The 25,418-nt window shown below is 36.0% G+C and overlaps 2 protein-coding genes and 2 long non-coding RNA genes across 8 annotated transcripts; 3 read left to right on the top strand and 1 right to left on the bottom strand.

Annotated features, from left to right (window-relative positions):
* Positions 1–8: 8 nt before the first annotated feature.
* LOC105219248 (acylphosphatase-2) lies at positions 9–25,418 on the bottom strand. Of its 5 annotated transcripts, none has more exons than XM_054226708.1 (4): positions 25,273–25,418; positions 10,667–10,814; positions 674–800; positions 9–619 (listed from the first exon to the last, which is right to left on the bottom strand). In XM_054226708.1, the coding sequence occupies exons 2-4, from the start codon at positions 10,728–10,730 to the stop codon at positions 505–507; spliced, it is 306 nt and encodes a 101-aa protein (XP_054082683.1). In that variant the 5' UTR covers positions 10,731–10,814; positions 25,273–25,418; the 3' UTR covers positions 9–504. The 5 variants fall into 5 exon arrangements, with proteins under 5 accessions (XP_054082683.1, XP_011193560.1, XP_054082681.1 ...); XM_011195258.3 differs by lacking the exon at positions 25,273–25,418 and adding an exon at positions 11,493–11,618; XM_054226706.1 differs by lacking the exon at positions 25,273–25,418 and adding an exon at positions 11,318–11,458.
* LOC105219247 (cytochrome c oxidase subunit 6C-1) lies at positions 15–515 on the top strand. The gene is made up of 2 exons (XM_011195255.3): positions 15–189; positions 249–515. Exons 1-2 carry the CDS (start codon positions 17–19, stop codon positions 310–312), a joined length of 237 nt encoding a protein of 78 aa, XP_011193557.1. The 5' UTR covers positions 15–16; the 3' UTR covers positions 313–515.
* On the top strand, positions 5,617–6,592 carry LOC128920149 (uncharacterized). Its single transcript, XR_008470271.1, has 3 exons — positions 5,617–5,943; positions 6,005–6,176; positions 6,233–6,592. It is a non-coding gene; the product is annotated as an uncharacterized LOC128920149 (long non-coding RNA).
* LOC114804876 (uncharacterized) lies at positions 11,422–12,512 on the top strand. Its single transcript, XR_003752977.2, has 3 exons — positions 11,422–11,764; positions 11,832–12,298; positions 12,367–12,512. It is a non-coding gene; the product is annotated as an uncharacterized LOC114804876 (long non-coding RNA).

Genomic DNA, 25,418 nt, shown 5'->3' with positions numbered 1-25,418 from the left:
TCCTTTAGAAATTACCATGGCCAATGCTCCTGCTATTGTAAGTGCAACTAAGCCAGTTCTACGTGGCCTACATAATGCTACAATTAAAAAGAACTTGACTATTTCAATTGCTTTAACAGCACTAGTAACAGTAGGCTGGCATTTCTTGGTCAACAAACCAAAAAAGGATGCTTACGCTGAATTTTACAAGTAAATATTCCTTTTTAATTTGATGTTAGATATATTTCGTGGATGTTCCTTCTTTTTAGAAATTACGATGCGCAAAAGTCGTTTGAACGGATGAAGGCAAATGGTCGTTTCCAAGGATGTTAGATACATGGGATGTTACAAATGTGAAGTTGTTACAAATAAGCTGAAAATTATGCCTATGCAATTCGAGTGAAAATATAGTGATTCACAAATTGGCAAAAAATGTTTTTGATTTTTATTTTTTACATATCAATAATTGGAGAAAAAGTAATTAATAACTATTATTAACCGATGGAACAAAGATATAAATATATATTAAAATCTAATTGCAAAATCTTTGTAATCCAATCGATTGAGTGTTGTTGTATTTTGCAAAACACATTTCTCAATTTGACAACCGGGAGATCCTTCTTTAGAGAGCCAATGTATCCTAAAAAACCAAAATAAATTAGAGTATTCACATTATGTTAATGGCAATACTTACATCTTATCAACTTCCTCTTTTGGTCCCTGCATTTTTCCTATTATGGATCCTTGCTTGGAATTTTTAACCCATCCTTTTATTCCAGCTTTTGTGCAAAGATCTCTGGTATATTTTGTGAAGTAACGGCCTATTGTGAAAGGGGAAAAATATTAAATTCTAATATTATTTGTAGTGCTAACATGTTTTAATGCACATTCTTTTCTGATATACTAATTTTAATAAAGGGGAAAATATTAAATTCGAATATAATTTGTAGTGTTAACATCTTTTAATGCACATTCTTTTCTGATATACTAATTTTAAAACACTTGCAACATTTTGTACAGAGAATAATAATTTTGCGCACCTTAAGGTGCGAGTTAGACATGGAGTTATAAATATCAACTTAATCAGGATGACGACATATATTGTTATTTATACGTCCATCCGTCTAGCCATGTAAGTGATAACTTTAGTAAAAATTAAAAAAAAAATTTGGTTAAAATTTTTATCCATAAGTGGGCGGCTCCTCAACCATTATACATTTTTAATAACAATTTAAGTGCAGTCCTGCACCTTATTTTCTATAAAATGTTAACGCAATTTTAGTAATTTTCAATACACGACACACATGTATGGGCGTGCGTGGTTATAATCAGATTTCACCCATTTTAATGATGTACATACTAAAAAATACTAAGCTATACTAAAAAAATTGGCGTAACATTGCTTAAATGTAATACAGTTGAACTTCCATAACTTGAATGTCTATAACTCGAAATTCTCCATAACTCGAACTTTTGAATTGGCAATAGAAATAAAATAGCATACAAATTACGTTTCTTAACTCGAAAGTCTCTCTAACTCGAATGTTTTTTTGTGGATTACGGTGATTCGAGTTACCAAAGTAACTGTATTTATTTAGAGCTTACAACGTTTAATACATTAATTCATACCGTCATAAATCGAATTAATATTTCAGACATACGTCACATCGACGTTACTAAAGCTCGCAAGTATGAATTTTACCCTGCTTAATGGTATAACTTCGTCACATAATAAATTATTTTGAGACATTTTTCATTCATTCATTAAACAAAAATTTTCGTGCTCTTTTACTCATTAAAGCCATTTAACTATTAAAAGAAATGTTGAATTGTTATACTCTCGCAACAAAAGTTGCTAAAGAGAGTATTATAGTTTTGTTCACATAACGGTTGTTTGTAACACCAAAAACTAAACGAGTTAGATATAGGGTTATATATACCAAAGTAATCAGGGTGAAGAGTGGAGTTCAAATCCGAATGTCTGTCTGTCCGTCCGTCCGTCTGTGCAAGCTGTAACTTGAGTAAAAATTAAGATATCTTGATGAAACTTGGCACACTTATTTCTTGGCACCATAGGAAGGTTGCTTTCGAAGATGGGAAATCGGTCCACTGCCACGCTCACAAAATGGCGAAAAACGAAAACACATAAAGTGCCATAACTAAGCCATAAATAAAGCTATGGAAATACAATTTTGTACAAAGGATCGCACTATGAAGGGGCATATTTGGATGTAATTTTTTTGGGGAAGTGGGCGTGGCCCCGCCCCCAAATCGGTTTTTGTATATACCTCGCAAACCAATAGAGCTATATAAACCAAACTTTCTGCAGTCGTCTTTTCGGATAATAACCACGCCCCCCTCCCATACAAAGGTTAGATTGAAAATTACTAAAAGTGGGTTAAATCACTAACCAAAAACGTCAGAAACACTAAATTTCACATAAGAAATGGCAGATGGAAGCTACGCTCAGATTCTTTTACAAAATTGAAAATGGGCGTGGCGTCGCCCACTTATGAGTCAAAAACCATATCTCAGGAACTACTCGACCGATTTCAATGAAACTTGGTTTGTAATAGTTTCCTTACATCCCAATGATATGTTGTGAAAATAGGCCAAATCGCTTCACAACCGCGCCTTCTTTCTATATACCAGAACTTTGAAGACGATCTGAATCGCTTACTTTACAATATATAAAGTAAGCACTAGTGAAGATATCGGTGCAGAGCTTTGCACAAATACTATGTTTATAGTGTGGCAGCCCCATTCTTAAAATCGCCGAAATCGGACCATAGGTTTTTAAGGTCCCATATATCGAACACGAGGGCCTCGGAGCTTCTAACCTAATATTATGGTTTCCAACTTTCAATGGACTTTATGCACTATATATGACGAATATGTGGGTCAAATTGTGTATTATTAATATAAATAAAGTTAAATAAATAAATTGCGGGAGTATAAAATGTTCGGTTACACCCGAACTTAGCCCTTCCTTACTTGTTTTAACTTCACTTTAATTCAACTCAGTCGATTGGTACCTGCATAGTTAGCGTTTGAAGGACAATACAAGATTAAACAAGTTAGATATAGCGTTATATACATATACCAAAGTGATCGTGGTGACAAATGGTCCGTCTGTACAAGCGATAACTTAAAAATCGAGATATCTGGATAAAACTTGGTACAATTATTCCCTGTTGTTAATTGTTGGTATTGATGGGCGAAATGGAAATCCATTGCCCGCCGACAAAATGGCTTTAACTGAAAAACTATAAAGTGCCACAAATAAAGCTGTGAAAATGAAAGTTTGTACAGGGGAGGGTGAGATTTGAATTCAATTTGTTTCGAAAAGTGGGCGTAGCTCTGCCCGCAAATAAGTTTATATACATATGTAGGTATAAATCGAACATTTTGCAGTAATTTCGCCCATCCCCCATACAAAGGTTATTTTGAAAACTACTAAAAGTGCGCTTAACTTACTAACGAAAAACATCAGAAATACAAAAATGGGTACATATTAATTTGTTGGCATCCTGAGATGGTGTACATAACGAAAGAATAAAAAAGTGAATAAAACGATATAATATAGATAAGATTCATTTTCAGATTTTTCCTAAATATGCCTGAAGAAATACTTAAGAACGCTCGAATTTATATTGCACCGCTGACCACAATTTATTTTTAGACAAAAAAGAGAAAAATATGCTCAACATATTACTGCGATTAATTGTACAATTATAATACTATTTGTAAGCTATTCGCTTGAAGGTATTTTCCGACAGCTTCTATGTTTTTCTCAATAATTACTAATTCCGAATTTAATACAAAAACAACTATAATGGAAAGTATTTTGGTAATGTTTCTCCAAAACAACTTGAAAAAAAAGCGCAAAAAAGTGACCAACAACAGCTCGATTTGCTTATAAATTTTTAAAATTTTTGTCTTCGTTTCACACATTTTGTCTTCAGAGAAAAAATAGAGTTTTCAATTGGCACAAACAATATTATTAGTAGTTAAGGCTAGGGAAGCAGTATTTCTTATAAAACGAAACATGAACCAGGAAAATTACTAAGCCTTTCCCGTCTTAGTGACAATATTTTGCAGCAATGCTGTTTTTTCTCTACTCCTCTAATTTACATATAAATTTCCCCGCTTAAAAGCTCAGTATATACAGTAGAAAACCTTTGGTTTGTTTACATTATTTTTCATCTTTTAACATACCAGACCCCTTTCACACAGACAATTTTTGTCGCGGCAATTCTTAGTTTTATAGGAGAGGGGGCGACGAGGAGAGCAGAATCGCGCCGAGTCTGCTGTGCTCAGGCAACACGCTTTGTGTTCTCAAGCTCAAACTACATAGCTCGCGCAAAGATTCGCGTATGCGAATGCGAATGCGTTTATATCGCGTTTATATCGAGCAACTCCATAAATGCGCTTTTGAAATAAATAATATGGACAGCAATTTTAAAATTTTATTGATTTTTATAATCAGTGTACATAGAAAACCTTGAATTAAGCAACGGAAGGAAAATTTAAACTGTCTACCTTGTTTATTAAAATTTCATCACCCCTAATCTTTAAAAATTAATTTAAATATTTGATAAATTTATTATTAATAAATTAATAAATATTATATTTTCCAAAATACTTATATTGTATCGAAGAAAACGAGCTTAAATAATTAAAACATACAAGATAGTAAGTAACATAGTGTTGGTTGCCATTCTTAAGAATGTGAAGGTTGCTGTGTTAGCGCATACATTTTCAACTTCTGTGCGTCTTCGAATCCGAGTTCGATTTTCGGAGCGTTGGTTGCGAAAACATGCGAAAGCTATGTAGCTCATCTCATTAGAACATGGGTATTCAACTCAACTGTCAAACGTTCGCATTCGCGAGCTATGTACCCAGCAAGTCATGGGTACTGAAACTCCAATACATTCAAAGAAATTTTAATAACACCACTACATACACACATATGCAACAAAGGGCGAAATGTGCATAAACATTTATCTCAACTCTTCTTTCGTACAGCACCCTGAATGATAGAAAGAAACAACCAAAGTTCTCGTGTTTAAACAAGTTTTGTTTTGAGCTATATCATGGCTGTTTGTGAAGTATTATTTTGCGTGTTTTATTTAAATCAGTGATCTGTAGCCTAATTAAAGTTTAAATTATTGAAGCACGCATTTTTAAATAAGTAAAACGTAAAATAAAAGTTTGCTAAAGCCAAAATATGGAATTGAAGATGGTGATACAGTAATACTTCATTGCATTGTCAATTCGAAGCACGCAATGGAAGCTTCGCCAACAATGGTCAACATCAAGGGCGAAACCATTGAATACGTAAATAATTGTTGAATATAGTAATATTATCTTGCCTTAAATTCTAATTAATTTTCCGTACAGATAGTTCAAACCTCATACGGCCCGTTAAAGGTACGCAACCTAATTGGTGTCACTTATGGTAGCAGCGTAGAACTTTCGAAGCGATGAAATATGCGCTGCAAGCAAATCCGGAACTATGGATGCAATCGCTGCTACATCAAACACAAATCATTTACACACCAGATATTAGGTTTAATATCACTTTTTTACGTGCAATTAAACCTTTTGGTCAACACAAGCCCGGGAAGAACTGAAACGACATGGCTTAGATGCATTTGTAACCGTTTATTATCTCGACGTGTGTAAACTGGGTTTTGCCAATAAGCTAGAGGGCAAAGCAGTTGCAGTATTTTTAGAATTACCGGCCCCTCAGTTGGCCGTGCAATTAAACCTTTTGCTCACTACAAGCCCGGGAAGAACTGAAACGACATGGCTTAGGTGCATTTGTAACCGTTTATTATCTCGACGTGTGTAAACTGGGTTTTGCCAATAAGCTAGAGGGCAAAGCAGTTGCAGTATTTTTAGAATTACCGGCCCCTCAGTTGGCCGTGCCATTAGCAGCTAAAACTCAGAAATTAAAGGGTAAATTTAAGTGAATGTTTGTGATCATAGAAATTTAAAAACTTCTTGTATGTTCAATTAGGAGGACTTTTTTGATTCATTTTCACCTTGTATTGAGCAATCATAACGTTGTTGTATCGCTTTACAAGGACATGGATTCACCGAAATTAGTTCAATGGAAATACTACAGCAAGAGCATGGATGTTAAGACTAGAACGTTGCCAGTGCTAGATTTAGAATTCCTGAAACATAAGGTAATTATTACCAACTTTTATGTTGTAAAATTCTAATTTTACTTTATATTTTATAGAAACTCAGAAAATGGACGAATCTAGTACTAATGAAATTAATGAAAGAACAGATCTTCCAAATCTCCTAAAGAAACCAAAATAGTCCTCACATAATGTGCGCATCTTACACTTCCAAGCCGCTCGGGGTATTTGACATTTGCCACTCTTCCTCCAGCCTTTGTCAAATAGCAAAAATTTTTCAAATATTCAATACGTTTTACATATGTATATAGTGTAGTACGATAATACATTTATAAAGTAAATATAATAATAAGCACCTAAATAGCATGATATTTTAAATAAATATGAAATATAATTAATGATTTTGTTATTAAATTCTAATTTGGGATTTTGGTAGAACTAACCGAAAATAGCGGGTATAGTGTCTGGGCTTTTGTGGGTCGCAGTACTGAAAGTGCACGTGGAGTTTTCGTTCGCAGTTTTGGGTCTTTCACCCGTAATAGTACCAAGAACAGTACTGAAATTGCACATGTAGTTTTGGTTCGCAGTTTTGGGTCTTTCATCCGTGATTGTACCAATACCATTCCCCAAATTGTGCAAGAGGTATATATACATTGCTAAATGATGAATGTAATGTGCAAGAAAGGGATGAACGATCACACGTACACAAGAGTTTCGGGTACTATTGTCATTTCGCCCTTAAGAATGGCATAGAAATTTTCATTGAAACTGTGGGTACCGCTCCCTGGCATTTCACCGAAGAATTCGCCGGTACCTGTCTTTCAGGGCAGTTTCTGCTCTATTCGTAACAGTTCGCTGCTACGTAACAATGTTGCATTTGCACACATTTTAAAATTAATGTTTACAATATATTTGAAAATTTGAATTTAATCATTTAATTTTGTATGTAATTTGCAAATACATATAGAAATATGCATAATATAATTAAAATGTGCTAGAAAATTGAGAATAAAGATAAAAATTAGTTAATGAAATATATTTTTTAGCTTGGAAACGATGCGTACAAGAAGTTGAGAAAATTATATGAAAGAGAATGACAGAAAAACACGAACAGAGTTGTCGAACAAGAATTGCTCGTATGAACGCAAGGGGCGACAGCAAAAGAGAATCGCCCGAGAATTAGCAACAGAAGTTGCCTGTGTGAAAGTGAACCCACCGAGGCGTACTTGGGTTGTGTGCTACGCTTTTTTTTGCTACAATTGTGATAATTAGGGTGTTGTGCTAGCATTTAATCTTCACAAAATTTTAAAGTCCGATGAACAATACTTAAATAATTATTAAATAAAATATTTTTTTTCGTTATTATTGGAATTATTTTAAATTTTTTCGCATATTTATTAAATTTTATGGTGGTATTAAATGTTATTTATTGATAAGTTAGTTATATTTTATGTACAATTGAAAAACGCGATTCAACTAATTTTTAAATATTGAATTAAAATAAATACATCCCTGGATTGATGACACTGCATTTGGCGCTTTAAAATTTTAAAAGATTTAATATTAATATGAAAAAATTTGAATAATTTTCACTAAATAACCTTGAAAGAGTATGAAAGTTCTTGGCAAACTTTTCAAGCTTTGGCAATGTCTTCCATAGATAGTCAGCAATCTATTAGACATGGTAATGAAATTGATTTAATTGAAAACGATTTCCTTCAGAGAAACACATTTGCATATTTTTATGGTTATATGTATAATGAATATTTTAAAATGTACAATTGTTTGCTGTCTTTAACACTATTCGAGAAAGGCTATATCTCTGAAGATGCCTATAATTTTACAAAATAAAAATTGTAGTATTCGTCAAACTTGGTAAAAGCTCTTGAGCCTTTTATAAATTTCATAAAAAACTTGAATTAGTATTAAATGGTTTTGATTCTTGTTACCTTAGTTTGAAATACCTATTCAATAGGATCATGACATATTTTGTTTTAAAAATGTTTAATAAGGAGGCGACCACGAATCTTTTCAAGCTCATAAAGCTTTTATGTACTTCCAAGCTTTGCAATTCAAATAATAAATTTTTAAATATAAATATTTGTAAATAATTTAAGTAAAAACAACATAAAAGCAGTTTTTTAATTTTGTGTCAGTAAAGTTTAAATAAATGTGGCCAAAAATAACTTACCACAGAGGAGTACTTGTATGTGAGCTGTATTTCATTCTCACCACTTATAAAATTTCTCATCTACATTAAATAAATTTTTAGCATATAATATAGCACACATTGATGTTAAAATCTCAGTATATACAGTAGAAAACCTTTTTTTGTTTACATTAATTTTCATCTTTTAACACACCACCGAGGCGTACTTGGGTTGTGTGCTACGCTTTTTTGCTACAATTGTGGTAATTAGGGTGTTGTGCTAGAATTTAATCTTCACAAAACTTTTAAAGTCCGATGAACAGTACTAAAATAATTATTAAATAAAATTAATTTTTTCATTATTATTGGAGTTATTTTAAATTATTTCGGATGTTTATTAAATTTTATGGTGGTATTAAGTGTGAATTATTGATAAGTTAGTTATATTTTATGTACAAGTGTATAACGCGATTCAACTAATTTTTAAAAATTATATTAAAATAAATACATCCCTGGGTTGGTGACACTGTATTTGGCGCTTTCAAATTTTAAAAGATTTAAAATTACTATTAAATAATTTGAATAATTTTTACTAAATAACCTTGAAAGAGTATGTTTGTCTGGTTCAAGATAGTTCTTGGCAAACTTTTCAAGCATTGGCAATGTCTTCCATAGATAGTCAGCAATCTATTATTATGGAAATTGATATAATTGAAAACGATTTCCTTCAGAGAAATTCATTTTCATATTTATATGGTTATATGTATAATGAATATTTTAAAATGCACAATTGTTTGCTGTCTTTAACATTATTCGAGAAAGGGTAGATCTCTGAAGATGCCTATACTTTTACAAAATAGAAAGTGTAGGATTCGTCAAACTTAGTAAAAGCTCTTGAGCTTTTTATAAATTTCATAAAAAACTTATATTAGTATTAAATAACCTTGGACCCGATGGTTTGAAATGCCTATTCCATAGGATCATAATATATTTTGTTTTAAAAATGTTTAATAAGGAGGCAACTACGTATCATTTCAAGCTTATAAAACTTTTGTGTACTTCCAAGCTTTGCAATTCAAAGTATTTTAAATATAATTGTTTGTAATAATTTAAGTAAAACTAGCAAAAAATGGATTTAACGTACCACAGAGAAGTACTTGTATGAGAGCTGTATTTTATTCTCACCACTTATGAAATATCTCATCTACATATAACAATTTTTTTGCAATTTTATGGCACACATTGATGTTAAAATCTTCTATAATTGAAATAGAGTATAAATAAATAATTTCGCTTTATATAAGACACCTATATACATAATATTTGCTATTTTATGACTAAAGTTTTACTAAAATGAAGTACTCAATATATACAGCATTGCGTTTTTCCAAGATGGCGGCTATCTTACCACCGAGAATTCCCCACGAATAAGGTTTTCTACTGTATATACTGTGGTTAAAATCTTCTATAAGTGAAGTACAGTATATATATTATTTGCTATTTTATGACTCAAGTTTTACTAAAATGAAGTACTCCATATATACAGCACTGTGTTTTTCCAAGATGGCGGCTATCTTACCACCGAGAATTCCCCACGAATAAGGTTTTCTACTGTATATACTGTGGTTAAAATCTTCTATAAGTGAAGTACAGTATATAAATTATTTGCTATTTTATGACTCAAGTTTTACTAAAATGAAGTACTCCATATATACAGCACTGTGTTTTTCCAAGATGGCGGCTATCTTACAACGTATTCCCCACGAATAAGGTTTTCTACTGTATGTACTGTGCTTAAAAGCCTCCGCTTAAATGCCTGTAATATTTTTCCTCTTTTATGTGCCTTTTAATATTTTTTACATTGAATGCGCTGAGTATTTTCAAAAGGAAAACATATACATATGTATTTTTGTAAGGTTTTTTTATATTTATTGTTATTAATAAATATTTTTGTTATTAATAAGAAATGAATGTGGCTTTCATTAAAAGAAAAAATATTAGATCGAAGTATTTGAGGAAAAGCTTGGTAAGTACCTCGAGGCATATATGCTTATATTACTATTTTTGAAGAGGTATAATCCGAGACTGCTTTTGAGTGGAGAAAGTCAGCATGATATAAAATAATTAGAAAAAGGTTTTACCCTCGCCGATGGAATCGAAAACGAAATGTTATAATATATTTAAATATGTATGTATGTGAAAATGTTCACTTAATTGACTGAATTACATCTATTCATTAAGAACCAAAAAAAAAATTGTTTGTGAATTCTAAAAATAGATTATTTGAATACGAGCGAATTTAATGCAAAGACTGAAATTTTAATTTCTAGAAATGTTTTAAACTCTTTTCCAAAAGCAAACATTCAATTCATAAAGTACTTACCTTGGACGTGGCCAAATACTTCAAACTCTACGGAAATAAGCATTCGAATATCAGGTATGCCCATGCTTATTTACCGCTTTTCTACTTTTCGCAATTCTTGAATATGATATAACTGCGAAAAATTATACTTGTGACACCGTCTATAGATCTATAAAGATTAGGATAAGTATATTTAGTAAATTTTTATTGGCACATTTTTCCAATATAATTAAAACAATTCATTAGTTTTATATAGTAAATAAATTGATGATGAGCAATTTAGTTTTAATGACTACTTTGTATAAACTAAATTCAATGTGCAATTTTTATTTGAAATACGACGAAGAAATACGATTGCTTTTAATTTAGTTTTCTTTTTCTTTACCGAGCACTACAATTGGCTCACTAAATCCAACACAAAATGCTGCAGCAATAAATAAAAATCAGTTTCCTATATAAATGAAAATAAACAAAAATTGTCCAAATGTCCAATTGTATGCGTAAATCGATATTTTCATTCATGGAATTGTTGATGTATCCTAAATTATCATTAAGTAATTAGAAAATTATCTTAAGTAATTAGAAATTCAATTATATGCAATTTATTGAAATATTGTTCTCTATGAGATCTAAGGCGTAGAAAATATTCTCAATCTTTTTTTACAACAGCACCTATGTATGTGGTTTGCAAGTGAATTTCGTATTTTTTAGCAATACAATTTTTTATTTTTCAAAGTAATGTTTTAGAACCCCGAGTGTATTTTAAAACATATTTAGTACTCTTCTACACACTTTTGTGGTTTTACTAATAACAACACAAAAAAGTCGTTTTGAGTAAATGACATACTCTAATTGTAGCAACTCTCCGAGTATTGAGCGCATCACCACTTTATTCTTCGTTGCCCGATCGTTTGTGTGTTTTGTATGTGACATGAGGTAGATAGAGCAGTCGAAGATGGTACCATACATGTGCTAACGACCCTGCACGAATCTGCTGATGAATTTTTTTAGAAATTCAAGGGAATCCTAATATTAACAGGACATTTCAAGGGAAATGGGTAATAGGTACAACGCGGAGAAGAATCACCGAATAGTGAAAATTTTTTCAAAAAAATACAGGTGAGTTTTTACGATAACTACGAGTACATTTCTTTATATACATATATAAATTCAAACATATTTTTAGAAAGGAGAAAAGCAAAATTGGTGCATCTGGTGAAAGTTCTTTGGTAACATTACCAGGCATCATAGGGTCCTATGCCAATTTTTCGAAATTGGACTTTAAGTTGGTCGAAATTATTCTGTATAACTAACACTGCCGTTACACGGGAAAGAAATTGCTTTTAAGTTGATCACACGGACTAATTGTCAAAAATATATATTGAAAGCAAAGACGTAGGCTGCAAGCAACTTGCTCTTCAATTTTATTAGATTATACTTTCAGAGATGCCGTCGTTAAAAAAACTGCTCAAAATACTCGCTTCCTTGAAAGTTTTAGAAGAAATACATAATGTATTTAATGAAAACAGAAGAGTTGAAAGAAAATACTTGATGAAACCGTTAATAGTAACAAGATTTGTAAACACATAGACATGCTTTTATTCATATATATGTACATGCTATTTTTATTTACTGGACGAAACCGTTATTAAGGTGTGTATATACATATGTATTACTATTTTTTGATAAATGTACATATACATGTTATTTTTATGTAAAAGGGTGGAATACGATTTGGAGGCGCATTTACTTGACAATTTGGTGTGGGACGATGACGACACTGAAATTAGAAATTTCACGCGCATTGATATAAATAAGTTTGAGAAGTCATTCCAAATGGTAGTGAATTATGACAAAATAACAAGAATATTCATATTTATAAATAGGTGCAGAATAGGCTGAAAAAAGGGACACGATAATGCGGGCAGCTATCACACCAATGACGAAATTGTGTATAACGTTAAGATACATTGCTACTGGAGATTCATATAAATAAATGGAGTTTATAGAAGGTTTATTCGTACCTGAAGTGTTGGAAGCAATATACGAAAGCCTTCAAACAGTTTATTTAAAGGTAATACACATATTGAATTAACAAAAATATTTCAGTTTAATATTTCAAAGGATATTTTAACAAGTGATTTAATTAAATATATATATGTATATATAAAGCATTCAATGCTCATATAAAAATATTCAAATAATTAATCACACAATAAATAATAAAACATTAGAAGCATTTATTATTATTAATTTAAAAACGTTAACAATCTTCTTCTAATATTTCTGCATTTGATATAGCAGCAGTCAACACATCGGCGGATGTATTGGAGTTAACATTTTGACGAAGAGGTGACTTTTTTAGCATTTCTTTTTCCAACCTATTTTTCCTCAACACTTCCATTTTTCGATTTGACAATAATACTTGAATATCCGCCATCAGTTGATAGGCATCCTCTTCAGGAAATTCCCTTATTTGTTTAGCAACATTTCCTCATACATTGGGCGCATTGGATGGAAAGAATATTAGAATTAAGGCCCCAGCACATACAGGATCACAATTTTATAACTTCAAAGGATATTTTAGCATTGTTCTGTTTGTCGCTGCTGATGCTCATAGCCGTTTTACATATGTAAATATAGGTAGCAATGCCAAGTCATATAACAATACGATTTACAGTGACAGCTTTTTGTACAAGGCTCTAGAAAGTGGCACTTTAAATATACCACAACCTTCTCAACTGGTTGCTGGGGAAGGAAATAAAATTCTTATTTTTTTGTTGGTGACGACGCTTTCTCGTTAGACAGACACCTAATGAAACCGTATAGCAGAAGTTTGAAATTGAGTGTGTGTGAAAATTTCAATTACAGATTATGTCGCGCAAGGATGACGGTCGAATGTGCTTTTGGACGCTTGTCCAATAGGTTCCGAATATTTCATAAACTTGGTTAGAATTGTCAACAGTTGACCTACGAGCATGTGATGGATTCAAAAAATTCATTTCATTGAACCAAAATAAAGTAGGACTATAAAGGGAATCAATTCCAACTCCAGACTTTTTACTTTTTTCTGCATTATATGCAGTTCTAAAGGATTTTAATTTTCGTTTTGCATCTTTGCATCAAAAGGGGGTGCGTCATATGCCGATATTCTTTGTAAAATAGAAAACGACAGTGCTTTGAAGAATTGTGGTCAAATGTGATATGAAAGCTACAAAACTACGAGTGAACGGTGGTTCAGATTGTGTGCAGCCACGGTCATAAATACTTCCCGCTGAGATATCGCCATGAAATTTTCACCAAAAATCTAGAAAACTATTTTACATCTATACTACTATTATAAAGAGGAAATTTTTTAATGTATGTTTGTAATGAATAAACTCAAAAATTATTGTGTCGATTTCAAAAATTCTTTCACCATTGGAAAGCTCCATTCACCTTGAGTAACATAGGCTATATTTATTTTCTATATTTGATAGAAAGAATTCGATTAGGGATCCTTATTAAAACTTAACTATCGTAATCCAAAGTATAACAAGTAAGGAAAGGCTAAGTTCGGGTGCAACCGAACATTTTATACTCTCACAATTTATTGAAGAAATTGAAGCAATGCATATATGCGGAATAAAGCTCACCGTATTTTTGAAAAACCTATAATTAGGTACATGGGAGCTAGAAGAAGATAATTTTGAAAAACCTACAATGAGGTATATGGAAATGTTATGACCCGATTTTAATAATTTTTGGAACAGAGACACACTATTAGAAGAAAACAATTTCCTCTGAATTAAATTGAGGTATCTGAGAGATTTACCCATATTTTCGGTTAAAATTTATCCTTAGGCGCTGAGTTCAACACTTTCGATATCTGGGGCCTTGAAAAGTTATGGTCCGTTTTCGACAATTTTTTCACAAGTGAAGCCAGAGATGATATGCACTAATTGTGTAAAGTTTTATTCCGCTATCTTCATTGGTTCCTTATGTTTACATTATAAAGTGAAGGAATAAGATGGGTTTCAAAATTGAGTTATAAGGAAAGTAGTAGTGGTTGTAAACCGATTTCGCCCCGATTTTGTCCGTGTTATCAGGGTGTCAAGAAAATATTATATACCGAATTTCATTCGAATCGGTCGAGTATTTCCTGAGATATGGTTTTTGACCCATAAGTGGGCGATGCCACGCCCTTTTCCCATTTTGTAAAAAAATCTGAGTACAGCTCTCTGCAAAATTTAGTGTTTCTGACGTTTTTCGTTAGTTAGTTAACCCACTATTAGTCATTTTCAACCTAACCTTTGTATGGGAGGTGGGCGTGGTTATTATCCGATTTCAACTATTTTTATGGTGTGTGGTGGGGTATGTAAGAGAACCGAGTGCAGAAAGTTTGGTTTATATAGCTTTATTAGTTTGCGAGTTAAATACAAATAACCGATTTGTGGGCGGGGCCACGTCCACTTCACCAAAAAAATTACATCCAAATATGCCCCTTCCTAGTGCGATCCTTTATTCCAAATTTTACTTTTATATCTTCATTTATGGCTTAGTTATGACACTTTATGTGTTTTTGGTTTTCGCCATTTTGTGGGCGTGGCAATGGGCCGATTCTGCCCATTGTGCCAAGTTTCGTCAAGATACCTTAATTTTTACTCAAGTTACAGCTTGCACAGACGGACAGACGGACGGACGGACAGACGGACAGACATCCGGATTTCAAATCTACTCGTCACCCTGATCACTTTGGTATATATGACTCTATATCTAACTCTTTTAGTTTTAGGTGTTACAAACAACCGTTATGTGAACAAAACTATAATACTCTCTTTATCAACTTTTGTTGCGAGAGTATAGAAAGTGCACTAAAACGTTTTTCGTAGCATGCGCTGCGGAAACTATTGAAGATAGAACAAAAGTAAGTTCAACAATTTTAAATAACATATCAATATCTATCGGGAAAACATATGTCTAACTATTATAGCTATGTCACAATAAGTGTTTTTAATTCAAAAAATAAATTTAAATACCACCGCTATAAAAATTCCTTTATTGATTGATTTCGCAAATGTTGCCACTCTGAATATTTTGTGGAAATGAAAAATGATCAGAACTATTATAATATTCAGTTCTTTTCAAAACTAAATCTATCTTATTTTAATTTTTATAAATAATATGTTTTAACTATCCGAACCGCGTACCGACTCGAGTATTTCTTATAATTTTTCAATTACATTTTTATAGTTATTAAGCAAATAATTTAGTACTTTGTACCAAGGCAGTTTAATCTAGATCTCAACTTTCTCAAAATAAGTCCCAGGCGAGGGTATCAAAAAGACTCCGTGATGGAGAATCTTAATCTGAAACTGCGTGTCAGAGAGTCGAGTAACGAACGCTCGCAGCTACTTCCTGAACAAAATTTCAAAACCTTCCAAGTACGCGCTTGAGAGTCGAGTACGGAGCGTGTACAGCAGCTTGAAAAACAAAATATTAGAAATATATAAAATCGCAGTAGGGAGTCGAACTCTGAGAGAGAGAAAAAAATATTATTTCATGTCCGAATTTGGCCATATCGGACTACTACATCTCATAGCTCACATAACGCAGTAATTGCGCTTATAGAAAAAAGCTGAATACGATTTGTCGTTAAAATTTCCCCATCCAATCCCCATGTTCTATCTATAAGAATAATACCATATAAAAAAGTAAGGAAGGGCTAAGTTCGGGTGCAATCGAAAATATAAATACTCTCGCAATTTATTTATGTAACTTTTGGAGGATGGGATCATGTGTAGAAGTTCACGTAAGTGAGGAAAGTTTCTGATTGTCATTCACTTGGGAGTGGCCAGAAACGACTAAAGGCAGATATCACTGTCATCCAAGAAGTGCGATGCACGGGACAAGGACGGAAGAAGGTAGGTCCTTGTGACATCTACTACAGCGGCCATATAAAGGAGCGCAAATTTGGTGTTGGATTTGTGGTGGGAGAGAGACTCCGTCGCCGAGTCCTGGCATTCACCCCGATGGATGAACGTCTAGCCACAATCCGCATAAAAGCGAGGTTCTTCAACATATCGCTTATTTGCGCCCACGCCCCAACGGAAGAGAAGGACGATGTGACCAAAGATACTTTCTATGAGTGCCTAGATCGTGCTTGGCGATTTCAACGCTAGGGTGGGTAAAGAAGGTGTCTTTGGCACAACAGTTGGAAAATTCAACCTCCATGACGAAACATCGCCAAACGGCCTGAGGCTGATCGACTTCGCTGAGGCCCAAAATATGTTCGCCCAAAAACAAATATTCTGGGAATGGTAAAAAAATAATACTTTTCAAAGTTCCGTCATTAATCGCTGTGTCTTCTTTTTTCTTACTTCTTCATACAGCTTCATTTATTTGTTTACGTATTGAAATTGTTGCAACCTTTTCACTGGCTTTCGAATCTAAGATTTGTATTTTTTAGTTTAAACCGAATTTAGAATTTATTAAATTCTATTAACAGCAATGGATTTGTGACGTATTGACGGATGGAAATTTGATTTTATTGCAAAAAAGTATACAACTAAAATAAAAAATCCGTGTAAAAAAAATAAAACCGTGTAAAAATGGTAACTGGGAAGTGTTAAAAAACACCGTGTAAAAAGGAGATCAACTGTATATATATATTCAAAACGGTATACATATGTATATAATGTAGTACGATAATACATGTATAAAGTATTTATAATAATAACACCTAAATGGCATGATATTTTCAATATGTATGTATGTGATTGGCGTTGCAACCGTTTTGCCGGTTATAGCCGAATCGACGATAGTGCGCCATCTCTCTCTCTCCTTCGCAGTTCGGCGCCAGTTGGAGATCCCAAGTGTAACCAGGTCGCTCTCCACCTGGTCCCTCCAACGGAGTGGAGGCCTTCCCCTTCCTCGGCTTCCTCCGGCGGGTACTGCATCGAACACTTTCAGGGCTGGAGTGTTTTCGTCCATTCGGACAACATGACCTAGCCAGCGTAGCCGCTGTCTTTTTATTCGCTGAACTATGTCAATGTCGTCGTATAACTCGTACAGCTCATCGTTCCATCGTCTGCGGTATTCGCCGTTGCCAATGTTTTTAGGACCATAAATCTTGCGCAAAATTTTCCTCTCGAAAACTCCTAGTGTCGTCTCATCTGATGTTGACATCGTCCAAGCTTCTGCACCGTAGAGCAGGACGGGAATGATAAGCGACTTGTAGAGCTTGATTTTGGTTCGTCGAGAGAGGACTTTACTGTTCAATTGCCTACTCAGTCCAAAGTAGCACCTGTTGGCAAGAGTTATTCTGCGCTGGATTTCGAGGCTGACATTGTTCGTATTGTTGATGCTGGTTCCCAGGTATACGAAATTATCTACGACCTCGAAGTTATGACTCTCAACAGTGACGTGGGAGCCAAGGCGCGAATGCGCCGACTGTTTGTTTGATGACAGGAGATATTTCGTCTTGTCCTCATTCACCTCCTTATCCATGCGGGAAAAAGCAGAACAAACGGCGCGGTTGTTGCTTCCGATGATATTGATATCGCGCCACTCGTTACTCCTTTTTGCTTTTTGGCGCCAACTGGAAACACCAAGTGAAGCCAGGTCACTTTGCACTTGGTCTTTCCACCGGGGTGGAGGTCGTCCTCTTCCGCGGCTTCCTCCAGAGGGTACTGCATCGAACACTTTAAGAGCTGGTGTGTTTTCATTCATTCGTACAACATGACCTAGCCAGCGTAGCCTCTGTCTTTTTATTCGCTGAACTATGTCAATGTCGTTGTATAAATCGTACAGCTCGTCGTTCCATCGTCTGCGGTATTCGCCGTTGCCAATGTTCAGTGGACCATAAATCTTACGCAAAACCTTTCTCTCAAAAACCCCAAGTGTCGTCTCATCAGATGTTGTCATCGTCCACGCTTCGGCGCCATACATCAGGACGGGAATAATGAGCGACTTGTAGAGTTTGATTTTGGTTCGTCGAGAGAGGACTTTACTTTTCAATTGCCTACTCAGTCCAAAGTAGCACCTGTTGGCAAGAGTGATTCATGCGGGCATCGGCGTACGCCAGGAGCTGTACACTCTTGTAGAAGATTGTACCTTCTCGGTTTAGCTCTGCAGCTCTTATAATTTTTTCCAGCATCAGGTTAAAGAAGTCGCACGATAGTGAGTCACCTTGTCTGAAACCTCGTTTGGTATCGAACGGCTCGGAGAGGTCCTTCCCAACCATGACGGAGCTTTTGGTGTTGCTCAACGTCAATTTACACAGCCGTATTAGTTTTGCGAGGATACCAAATTCAGACATCGCGGCGTAAAGACAACTCCTTTTCGTGCTGTCGAAAGCAGCTTTAAAATCGACAAAAAGGTGGTGTGTGTCGATCCTCTTTTCACGGGTCTTCTCCAAGATTTGGCGCATGGTGAATATCTGGTCAGTTGTCGATTTTCCAGGTCTAAAGCCACGCTGATAAGGTCCAATCAGTTCGTTGACGGTGGGCTTTTGTCTTTCACACAGTACGCTCGATAGAACACTGTATGCGATATTAGGAGGCTGATCCCACGGTAATTGGCGCAGATTGTGGGATCTCCCTTTTTATGGATTGGGCAGAGCACACTGAGATTCCAATCGTCAGGCATGCTTTCTTCCGACCATATTCTGCAAAGAAGCTGATGCATGCACCGCGCAGTTCTTCGCCGCCGTATTTGAATAGTTCTGCCGGTAATCTATCGGCCCCCGCTGCTTTGTTGTTCTTCAAGCGGGTAATTGCTAAATATGTAATATATTTAATTATTTTGTTATTAAATTCTCATTTCGGATTTTAGTATAGTTGTAAGGCTTTTGTGGGTCGCAGTACTGAAAGTGCAGTTTTGTATTGATTGTATCAAGAACAGTACGGAAAGTGCACATCAGAGAACGCCATCGGCTGAATGAAAAACATTCGTACGCGCTCAACAGCCGAATAATCACACTGTTCGGATCAGCCGATCAAACATGCATGCGCTCACATTTTCGTTGTTGATTTTAAATTCACTCGGGTGTGTGCGATTTTTTGTTTAACTCCGAGTTTGTTCGGCTCGTGTTCAATATAATGAGTTCGGGCGCTTGCTCATTCGGTTCAACAATCATTGTTTTGAACAAGAACAACACTCAGCTCGCAAAAATCAACTCGTATAATTTTACTCATGCGCGCAGCAAGCGGCACTTTTTCTGCACATGTAATGTAAGTCATAGCGAAAGGAAGATTTTGACTAAAAAGAACAACAACAAAAACAAGCTACAACAACAAACTGCATAGAAATTGTTGCGGTATATGCAGTCGTAACGCTCACGTCGTGTCGTCTTGTCGCTAACTGTTTACTCATAATCGATCAACTCAAATTGAACCGAATGAAGCTTTCGTCAACCCATGCTCATTTTATTGAACGCTGACTTTTGTTTAGTGAGTTGAATTGAGTGAGAAATTTTGAACCGAGGACTCAAAATTCTCGGAATGATGTGTACGCCAAAATGAGTTGATTTTTACTCATCACTCCGTTTTTTTTCAGTGAGTTGAGTTGAATGAAAATGTTCGCATATGAGTAAATCAAGAATATAGTGATTTTTGCAGTCCTCTGGTGCGCATGTAGTTTTGGTTCGCAGTTTTGGGTCTTTCATCCGTGATTGTACCAAGATCATTCACAGAATTGTGCAAGAGGTATATATAAATTGTTAAATGATGAATGAAATGTGCAAGAAAGGGATGAACGATCACACGTACACAATAGTTTCGGGTACTTTTGTCAATTCGCCCTTAGGAATGGCATAGAAACTTTCATTGAAACTGCTAGTACCTCTCCCTGGCATTTCACCGAAGAATTCGCCGGTACCTGTCTTGCAGGGTACATTAGCTGAATATTTTCTATTTTTCTACTGCATTGTGTGCATCCATTTCGATGTTATTTCAAAGTTGTTACCAGAAAGCGATCACAAACTTTGTACATATATTATTACAATATAAAATGTATATTTAGACGTGTTCATGAATCGTTAATAAATTGTTTTAAATTTTCAGAATTTCATTTAATTTCTATCTATTGCAACAGATAAGAAGTTATATATTTACATATAAGTTGTATATGTACATATGACGGAATGTATCTGATGTATGTAAATACTAATTATAAGAGACATAAGAATGTTCCTGTTCTTCTTCTTCTTAACTGGCGTAGAAACCGCTTACGCGGTTATAGCCGAGTCCACAACAGTGCGCCACGCATCTCTCCTTTTGGCGGTTTGGCGCCAATTGGTAATACCAAGTGAAGACAGGTCCTTCTCCACCTGGTCCTTCCACCGGAGTGGAGGTCTCCCTCTTCCTCGGCTTCCACCAGCGGGTACTGCATCGAAAACTTTCAGAGTTGGGGCACTTTCATCCATTCGAACAACATGACCCAGCCAGCGTAGCCGCTGTCTTTTTATTCGCTGGACTATGTCTATGTCGTCGAACAGCACATACAGCTCATCATTCCATCTTCTGCGGTATTCGCCGTTGCCAATGTTTAAGGGACCGTAAATCTTCCGCAAAACCTCTCTCTCGAAAACTCCTAGTGCCGTCTCATCGGATGTTGACACCGTCCACGCTTCTGCACCATAAAGTAGGACGGGAATGATGAGGGACTTCTAGAGTTTAGTTTTTGTTCGTCGAGAGAGGACTTTACTTTTCAATTGCCTACTCAGTCCATAGTAGCACCTGTTGGCAAGAGTGATTCTGCGTTGGATTTCAAGGCTGACATTATTATCGGTCTTAATGTTGGTTCCTAGGTATACGAAATTATCTACAACTTCAAAGTTATGACTGTCAACAGTGACGTGGGAGCCAAGACGCGATTGCGCCGACTGTTTGTTTGATGACTGGAGATATTTCGTCTTGTCCTCATTCACCTCCAGACCCATTCGCTTCGCCTCCTTATCCAGGTGTGTTGCGCGGGTGTTGTTTCCAATGATATCGATATCATCGGCGTACGCCAGTAGCTGTACACTCTTGTAGAAGATTGTACCTTCTCTATTTAGCTCTGCAGCTCTTATAATTTTCTCCAGCATCAAGTTAAAGAAGTCGCACGATAGCGAGTCACCTTGTCTGAAACCTCGTTTGGTATCGAACGGCTCGGAGAGGTCCTTCCCGATCCTGACGGAGCTTTTGGTGTTGCTCAACGTCAACTTACACAACCGTATTAGTTTTGCGGGGATACCAAATTCAGACATCGCGGCATAAAGGCAGCTCCTTTTCGTGCTGTCGAAAGCAGCTTTAAAGTCGACAAATAGATGGTGTGTGTCGATCCTTTTTTCATGGGTCTTCTCCAAGATTTGGCGCATGGTGAATATCTGGTCAGTTGTTGATTTTCCAGGTCTAAAGCCACACTGATAAGGTCCAATCAGTTTGTTGACAGTGGGCTTTAGTCTTTCACACAGTACGCTCGATAGAACCTTATAAGCGATGTTAAGGAGGCTTATCCCACGATAGTTGGCGCAGATTGTGGGGTCTCCCTTTTTGTGGATTGGGCAGAGTACACTGAGATTCCAATCGTCGGGCATGCTTTCTTCCGACCATATTTCGCAAAGAAGCTGATGCATGCACCTTATCAGCTCTTCGCCGCCGTATTTGAATAGCTCGGCCGGCAATCCATCGGCCCCCGCCGCCTTGTTGTTCTTCAAGCGGGTAATTGCTATTCTAATTTCTTCACGGTCGGGCAATGGAACATCTGTTCCATCGTCGTCGATTGGGGAATCGGGTTCGCCATCTCCTGAGGTTGTACTTTCACTGCCATTCAGCAGGCTGGAGAAGTGTTCCCTCCACAAACACAGTATACTCTGGTCATCAACCACTAGATCACCGCTGGGGGTCCTACAGGAGTGTGCTCCGGTCTTGAAACCTTCAGTTAGTCGCCGGAATATTTCGTAAAATTTTCGAGCATTACCCCTGTCGGCCAGCTTGTCAAGCTCTTCATACTCACGCATTTCTGCCTTTTTCTTTCTTTTTCTGCAAATGCGTCTCGCTTCCCTCTTCAGCTCTCGGTATCTTTCCCATCCCGCTCGTGTTGCGGTGGATCGCAACATTGCGAGGTAGACAGTCTGTTTTCTCTCCACTGCGAGACGACAATCCTCATCATACCAGCTGTTTTTTTGGCTTTTCCGAAAGCCAATGGTTTCGGTTGCAGCTGTACGTTTGGAGCCGTCCCACAGCTCCCTTATACCGAGATGCTGATGAGTGCTCTCAGAGAGCAGGAGTGCAAGTCGAGTAGAAAATCGTTCGGTTGTCGGTTGTGATTGCAGCTTCTCGATGTCGAACCTTCCTTGTGTTTGTTGACGTGTGCGCTTTTCTACACAGAGGCGGGTGCGTATCTTAGCTGCTACAAGATAGTGGTCCGAGTCGATGTTGGGACCACGAAGCGTACGCACATCAAAAACACTGGAGACATGTCGTCCATCTATCACAACATGATCGATCTGGTTGCGAGTGATTCGATCCGGGGACAGCCAAGTAGCTTGATGGATTTTCTTATGCTGGAATCTAGTACTACAGATGACCATATTTCGGGCCCCGGCGAAGTCGATCAGCCTCAGACCGTTTTGTGAAGTTTCGTCATGGAGGCTGAATTTTCCAACTGTTGTGCCAAAGACACCTTCTTTACCCACCCTAGCGTTGAAATCGCCAAGCACGATTTTGACATCGTGGCGGGGGCAGCGCTCATAGGTACGTGCTAGGCGCTCATAGAAGGTATCTTTGATCACTTCGTCCTTCTCTTCCGTCGGGGCGTGGGCGCAAATAAGCGATATGTTGAAGAACCTCGCTTTGATGCGGATTGTGGCTAGACGTTCATCCACCGGAGTGAATGCCAGGACTCGACGACGGAGTCTCTCTCCCACCACGAATCCCACACCGAATTTGCGCTCCTTTATATGGCCGTTGTAGTAGATGTCACAAGGACCCACCTTCTTCCGTCCTTGTCCCGTCCATCGCATTTCTTGGATTGCGGTGATGTCAGCCTTTACTCTTACGAAGACATCAACCAGCTGGGCAGAGGCACCTTCCCAATTAAGGGTCCGGACATTCCAGGTGCATGCCCTTAAATCATAGTCCTTTATACGTTTGCCGTGGTCGTCATCAAAAGGGGGGTTTCTCATCCGAGGCCTGTGTTTCTTATTCACTGGTTATTCGTTTTTATGTGGTGGGTCCCAAGCCCTACGCACAACCGCATAAGCGGGATTCGCCTTCTCACTTTAGCTCGCTTCCAGACGGATGTCTGTTGGCTACCCAGAGGATACTTGGTCTAAGACCGGAAGTTGTGAGCTGCTTGAGCCACATGTAAAAGAATCGTTCCTGGCCACTCCCAAGTGAATGGCAGTCAGAAACTTTCCTCACTTACGTGAACTTCTACATATGACTCCATCCTCCTAGATTTGTTGCTGTTACAAATCTAAAAATAAGAACTGGCAAGCCATTATTTGCTATTTTACTTACCGATTATATAATTGTTAGTTGTGTCGTCATATTAAGTTTACAGCTGTGTCACTCTTGTGTTTATTATTATAACAACAGAGTAGTCGACAATATCGTATTAAACTTTCAAACTTGCTTTGAAGATATTAAATTAAATGATTAAATGTTATGTCAAAAACTATAATATTAAAACTCACTAACGAAAAACGACAGAGGCATCGGATAGAATATTTTCTCTATAATACTGTGCTCTGGTACCAAATTCAAGCACAAATCGGTAAATTCAAATTACTTCCCTAGCTCACATATATGTACATATCTAATGTTATATATATTTTCAAACTTGCAGTTGTTTTTCTACCGTATGTATCGATCATTTTAGCATATTTGTCATATCTTAGCAAAACTAATTTAGCATATAATTTTGGTTAGAAGGTAGCTTGCTGGCGCTGACCTTGGTCTAATCCAATTACAAATATTATTAAAACGATCGATTATACCAAGAATCAAATATGATATTATTTTATTATGTCATATACTATGTATAATACTATAATGTATTTTCCTTCTAATATTAAATATTTATAATAGAATCTACCAGCCCAACACAAACGACTATATTCATGATAGTAGTGTTATGGGGAGAAATAGTACATTCCGACATCACTAAATTTTATTAGATGATGTAATGTTGATTTTATACAAACAAAACTATCTAAAACTATAAGCATCTTGAAGTAAAGAAAACATTTTTTTTCCTAAAATATTACACACACATCGTATATTGGCACCAGGAGGACGCCTGAGGTCCTACAATTAATTTTGGTATTAAACTTAATTGTGCTTGTGATTTATGCCAATTTTATTAAGATAATTTAGGCATTGACGAAAATTTTCGTCATAAATTAAATGAGAATAACAAATATAATTATAATTGATAGACAGAGATTCTCGGACCGATAAGATCCACTTTTGCCAGTAAACTATAATGTTGATATGGACATATATTGAATATTGACCGATATAGACGGAATAAAAAACAAAAATTTGTTTATTGGTAAGTAAGATAATCAGATGGAGTTTGTAATATTAGGATATATTGTAATATAAGCATCAGAGAACGTCAGGGGTGTCACTTTTTCGCACCCGAATCACACTTACAAATGTGGAGTGCTTGTGGCACTCACAAACAGCAAGAAAATAATAACACAACCAAACGCATAAATCGCTTTCCGTGTTTTGTGTTTTTGCATTTCGTCACTCACTCAAACAGTAAGCGTCGATTCTATTTCACCAGACACCCAAAA

The sequence above is a fragment of the Zeugodacus cucurbitae genome, chromosome 3, assembly GCF_028554725.1.
Source record: "Zeugodacus cucurbitae isolate PBARC_wt_2022May chromosome 3, idZeuCucr1.2, whole genome shotgun sequence".
In the NCBI taxonomy this organism is placed as follows: Eukaryota; Metazoa; Arthropoda; class Insecta; order Diptera; family Tephritidae; genus Zeugodacus; species Zeugodacus cucurbitae.
The sequence above is the reverse complement of the archived record's forward strand: the minus strand, read 5'-3'. Positions and strand labels throughout refer to the sequence as shown.